This window comes from Gavia stellata, chromosome 9 (assembly GCF_030936135.1).
Source record: "Gavia stellata isolate bGavSte3 chromosome 9, bGavSte3.hap2, whole genome shotgun sequence".
Lineage (NCBI taxonomy): Eukaryota > Metazoa > Chordata > Aves > Gaviiformes > Gaviidae > Gavia > Gavia stellata.
In genome coordinates, this window is record NC_082602.1 from 16,688,581 (window position 1) to 16,694,947 (window position 6,367).

Consider the following 6,367-nt stretch of genomic DNA (forward strand, 5'->3'; position numbering starts at 1 on the left):
TCCTTTGGTAGAACTGTGCTCTGCGTGTCAGCTGCCAGGCTTACAAAGAGCATCAGCATTTCATGTGTTTTGCCCTGTAGCTCCATCACTGACAGCTTTGCAGCCCCCTGCCAGGAGTCACACATCCTGCAGACCAGAAGCACAAGGCACTGCTGTACTTGAGAGGACCCACTAATACAATTTGACGTCGTGGGTCTCCAACATGTGGCTTACCAGACCTTCCTATATAAACTAACTCAGTGGCTTACAAGTTTTACCTGACAACCATTATACTCACATTCTTTGTTCTCTTTTCAACAGAGGGAGGTATCAGACAATATGTGGCAGGTGTATTGTATTGACACATTGATGAAAGCAGTGACTGGAATAGAAAAGATTAAACGTATAATGTACAGTTAGGCTCAGATGATTTTACTTGGTGAAAAAACAGTAGCTTCAAGAAATACATTTCTCTAGATTACTGGTGTTTAACCTCCTGGTGACCATGCCAATAGGACCTGCTGGTGCCTTTCTGACCCTTTCGCAGCTATGTTTTTAAGCACCTCAAAGTAACTGGGGGACAGCTCTTACTGGGAGATAGTTGCCATTCCTCTTGCACTGGACAGGTTTCTGTTTTTCCTTTATTGGGCCTTTAAGCGCTTGTGATGAACAGCCAGATCTTGCTGACTGCCACTGTTGTGTCAAGGACACTGCTGAAGGCAGTCACCGCTGTGTCTTGGTGGGCGTCCTGCGGGCAGGGGGCTGCTGCCGCACGTGGCTGACACCCCTGGCACCGAGGCTGCTGTGTGGCAGAGCAGTGCCGCTCTGGGGACAAGCCCCAGGGAGCTGACTGGAACCAGTAAGGAACCAGAAAGGCCCAGTTCAGCAATGCATCTGTTTCAACTGGCTGTGTCTGTCAGGGCAATGTCCAGGAGAGTGGCCAGCCCTGGGGAGGGATTCGGGTGACGCTGCAGTGCAGGCGTGGCGTGGCTCCGCAGCGGGAGCTGCTGCCCAACACCTGCCCCAGCCCATCTCCCAGCCTTCCCCGTGACCACCCCGGGGGCTGGCAGCACCCCAGCACACAGCGCCGTGCCTCTGGCTGGTGGGAGCGGGGTTCCCTGGCTCTCGGCATGGCTGGGGCAGAGGTGCTGGGCCACCACGGACCCGAAGATGCTGGGGCATGCATGGGGGATGTCCCCTCCCTTAAAGAAATCGAGCAGCTCCTGAACACTGGGCGGCCCTCTTGCAACCACGTTGATGAAGTATGGCCTAATCTCTTCTTAGGAGACCTGTGAGTACAGCTTTACTGACCCACCTCTGCCATACGTTCTGTCTGTTAGTATGCCTCATAGGTGCAGCTTTAGACAGCTAATAATTTTGCTAATTGATGTCATTTACACTGCAGACAGCACGGTTTCCGAGATAAAATTATGACTAAGCTGGTACTTGCTTTTTGGTTAGCCCTTAGAAGCAATGCACGGACTGACGCTCCAGCAAATGGCTTGGGAGATGCAATCGCAGAGCTTCTCCTGCTCCATGAATATCTCTGTACCCATCTCAATTTGTTTGTCTTTGTCTTTTTCTTAGAGTAACAGCTCACAACAGATTTGTTTTGTGGAAGATGGGTGTGACTCATGTTTTAAATGCTGCCCACAGCACAGCATACAGCCATGGAGGCCAGGACTTCTATGGAGCAACCATTGATTACTATGGTGTACCAGCCCATGACCTCCCAAGCTTTGATATAAGCCAGTTCTTTTTCTCTGCGGCACAATTTATCCACAACGCCTTGAACACGCCAGGAGGTACACAATTATCATGGTCTCATTCTTATGTGAGTTGGCAGCCTCTCGTAACAGGTCAGCTCCACAAGCTCGGTAGTGGACAAGTCAATCCATGGTCTCTTGCCAGCTGCTGGTCACCTGCACGGTGGGTGGCGGGAGGAGGGAGCACAGGGTACGTGTGTGTAGCTCTAAATAAGTCCCAAACGGTTGATGTGAGAAAAAGGATGAACAGTGCAGGAGAGAGACTGGGGCAGAGAGGAGAGGAGGCAGAGTAGAGAGAAAAATATCTGGAAGGAAAGGCTGGTTCAAAAAGGGAGAAGCAAAAACGTACATTTAGAATGGACATCCTCTCTTGAGACACTCTTATGGCAACTGTATTTGTAAGAACAGATGAATAAAGACACAAAAGTCCTGATTTCTACAGCCACCAACCACGAGAAGAGGCTCATATATTGCAGATGAGCTTCTTGTGTGAACAGGGCCTGCAGGGCTGTGCCCCCGAGGAAAAGATTTATCTGTACCCAGGGAGATTTATAGCGTGTTGCATAAGAGACTGACTGTCTTGGCACTGGTGCAATAAAAGACTAATTAACCTGTATGACATAAAAGACCATTTCTTAGCATGAGTAAACTGGCATTCATGGAGCTGTCTCAGACTGCATCACAAGTTCTGCCTTCAAAAGAGAATTACAGTCACGGCAAATTGCCTTATTATGCAATGGTACTAGGCCAGTAATTTTTCTTGGTGGCTCATGTGTTAGTGCCATCCTTGCAGGCCAGAAGATTTTAGCATTCTTCTTCACCTAAGTAAGCCCCTCTGAAACCAATGGGTCTTATTTTCCTCTTGCTCGCAACAGAACAACTTCATTACTTCAACAGGGTTTTCTTTGATTTACCAGTGTTTCTGACATCAGGTTGGGATCTCATGGCATTTCTCATACAAGTGAGTGTAACAATTGCAAATTAGACTTAATTGTTAGCAGTTCATGTGATCTATCAGAACGGTAAGAAATACATCCTGTTTGCTGTATTACTCTGACCAAGCTGGAGAACGCAGAAGGGGTTTGCTTTCCCTTTATATTAAACTTCATCGACTGTACTGCTTCTCTTCTATGGTTATAATTTATTTTTTTAATTGTTTTTAACCAGCTAAAATTTTGGTACATTGTGCAGTTGGAGTAAGCAGGTCAGCTTCCCTAGTCCTAGCATATCTCATGATACATCACCACCTCCCATTGGTTGAAGCTATCAAAACAGTGAAGGAACATCGATGGATTTCACCCAATCGTGGCTTTCTGAAACACCTGCGAAATTTGGAGGTTAAGCTACGGCAAAAGAAGGACTGCTGAAAGGGCAAACCCATTTACATTCACTTTTCTGAGTTTCAGCCTTCATAGCCATTGCGCATATACAGCTTCCTATGATCAATGTATGTTGGAAAAATGAAGAAAATTATGCATCAAAGAAAAAAGTCAACAGAACTGTAAATGGATTCATTCTGATAGCTCAGTTCCTCCAAGACCAGCACAGCCAACATCAGCACTGTAAGCACTGTGTGCTGCAGAGCTGTGCTGCCTAGCGTGGTGGTGCTACCAGATGACTCCACTGCAGTGGTTAAGATGGACCGAGTTTATTCCTGGTTTGTGCTAATGCCAGAGGCAAGTTCAACAATTGCATCTAGCTGCACAGCATGTTTGAGCCCCCTTTACTTGGGAGCGTGACATAACCAGCTTCCTCGGTTTGGTTACAGTTTTCACGTGCGTGCTCTCAAAAGCTTTTTGTGTTCCAGGCCTGGTGATGTGGCAAGGGCAATTTCTTAAGAGCCCAGGCACTGCTACAGAAACATTCCTCTTTCACTGGTCTGCTAAATATTGCAGTGCTACAGAAAGCTGTGACAGCCTGAAGACCCACACCAGCAGAATAAACTTCTGTGGAGCTCTCTCTAAAGTCTTTGGGTCAGCAAACCCACAAAGCTTTTCTTGTGTAAATATGTTTTCAGCAAGATAATGTATATTATGTAGTATATTGGGGACATTAAAAAAAGATGTCAGATCTTCAAAGCATTTTGTAAGCTTGAACTCATTAGTTCACTTTCCCTCCAAATTATCCCAAATCAGTTCTGTGTAAGTGACTTTGAATCATCTCTGGTTTAAACTAGGTAGGAACTTAGCTAGCTTACATTGATGGCTAGGCTTAATTGATACAAATTAGTTTTAAGCTGTTTTGAGGATGTCACTTTTCCTGTCACCAGTTAATTGGTACTTAAACCAATGTGATTTTTAATACAGAAACAGCATTTGAAATTCATGCTACCACTCTGCCTGAAAATTAGCATGTTACCTTGTGGTGAACCATGAAGCGATAATCAAATCTATTTTTGCCCTTTGCTACTGGTTTGATTTATTGATTAGCTGACCTTATAAGCCTTCCCTGCCAGATTAAGTAAATACATTTCTGCTTGCTTGTTTGCATTTGAAGCATCAGTTCTGATAATTTTCCTCTCTGCGGGAAGAGACTTGCAAGGTTATTACTAGACTTAAGTAGTGGTGACTTGTGAGTTGAACCTCTTCCTTCCCAGACCCCCTATCTTCCTTAATTCTTGGAGAGGTTATGACATGAATGCTGATTCTGCCTAGCACTTACGAGAATGTAGAAATCCCTCCCTGTTTCAGTGGAACAAATGCTTTGCAAAATAAGCATCTTTAAGATCCTTTCAGAGGTCTATTCGACTGCTGTTCAGATTCTCCTAAATCTTGCCAAAGCGCTCCACTGACGAGAGAAAGAGAAGACATTATAGTGTAAAAAGATCAAATAGAAAATCACATTTGAAACCCAATAGTGCTAGGATAATCTTTATACCTCACAAAGCAGCAGAGTGGTGAAGGAGGAGCTGGGTTTGCTTTGAAGTTCTCCATTAGAGTTAATAGGGATTTATATGAGTTAATATTTCATTACAATTTATATTTCATTCACATTACAGTAGATTTTAGTCTAGAAACCTTTTGAAGACATGGCATTGAAAAATCTGAAATTCATGTGAGTGAAATAATGCATCTTAATGGCTTTAGGCTGGGCAAAATTAGACACATGTGAGCAAGATTAATGGAACCTCCCATCAGGATAATACTTTGCATGTCCCTGAACAGATGTCCCACAAAGCCACAGCTGTGAAAGCTGCTCCTATTGTAAATTAGTACCTGCTCTCAGAGATACTGCTCATCCTGGGAGAGTATTGTTTCACCAGGGCTAGAGAAGAGAAAAGTACAGAGCGAAGCTCAGTCAGTATGGCATCCATGCCACCAACAACATGGTAGTGATCTTACACAGCGAGACTTACTTACCCCAGTGGAGGGAGTGAATTAGTTAGAAACTCTTTTCAAGGGCACTGGCAAATCACAGAAGTGTTTTTAATCTGTGGAGTTAGTGTTGCCTATATTTCTTGCCTGTCTGTATTGCTCCCTTCCTTATATACAGTTTAACTTTGGCTCCAGGTCTGCTCAGGGAAAAAGATTCCAGTCAACATAAGCAAAAGCAGTAGAATTAGTCCTGTAACTTCTTAAAACAGAAAACACTGTCTGCTGTGACGTGCTAGGAGGAAAAGAGACCTTCTCACCTGTCACTTAAACTACCCATAGTTCAGGTTGTGATGTGACGTGACATTAGTACTTCACTGTTTTCCACTGTCAGTGAGAAAACTTGTATTTCAAATACTGGTTTGGCAAGTTGGACTAGGGAATCAAAACAAAAGAAAAATACTGCCTCACCAGTGGCACTTTGTTCAGAAAACGCACATCTGTCAACAGGGTCTACACAACCTGGGAGACTAAAGGCACTGAATGTTAACTGAGGGAAGGACCCATGCTGAAAGATACTTAAGTACCTAAAGGTAAGCTGGGTACCTGCTGAGCTGGCCAGAGCACCTGGGCTCATGCAGCGGTGCCTGTGTACCCTCCCAGGAGCCCTCAGGAGCTGTCAGTCCTGGACACCCACCCTGACCAGGAGCCGATTACCTTCCATCTCCTCTGGAACAAACAGACACACAGGCCGTCCTGCCCCAGGCTTGCCTTATCATGAGGTCTTTCCTCAATATGTTCTTAATTCCTTTATCCCTTTTCAACTTTTGTTTTAGTGTTTAGCTGAAGAATGCATCTGACAAAGCCCACAGCAGAGTGCATATGGTTCAGGAGTGAGCTTCTCCCGTGGGAAAGCACTATGCCAGAAAGAAGAGTTAGACCTCCTCTGAAGAGGATCTGAAAACCAGCTTCTTGTTCTTTTGAGAGCAATTTTCATCTAGATCCAATTCCTGAGCCACCTTACCAAGTGGGTCATGAGGGCTAGTGCCATCTCAGCAAAGGCTGTGAGTGTGTGTCTGTCAGCAGAGAGCACAGTGAAAGGGACTGTCCCAGCTACAGCTGTGGCAGAGTTAAATCTGCTTAAAGTAATCACAAAACCACAGTGTCACCTGAAGGGAGCCATGTAAAATTCCAGTGGAAACTTCCCTTGATTTTATTTTCCAGTACAAGAACCGAGGGCATCAGATGAAGCCGGCAGAAGCCAGGTCTGAAACAAGAGGGCGTTTAGGTGAGCTGTGTAACGCTTTGCCA

General features: G+C 45.0%; 1 protein-coding gene across 1 annotated transcript; it reads left to right on the top strand.

The window, feature by feature from the left end:
* Nucleotides 1-1,109: 1,109 nt before the first annotated feature.
* DUSP13A (dual specificity phosphatase 13A) lies at nt 1,110-3,112 on the top strand. The gene is made up of 3 exons (XM_009810526.2): nt 1,110-1,270; nt 1,567-1,784; nt 2,913-3,112. The coding sequence occupies exons 1-3, from the start codon at nt 1,110-1,112 to the stop codon at nt 3,110-3,112; spliced, it is 579 nt and encodes a 192-aa protein (XP_009808828.2).
* Nucleotides 3,113-6,367: the final 3,255 nt, after the last annotated feature.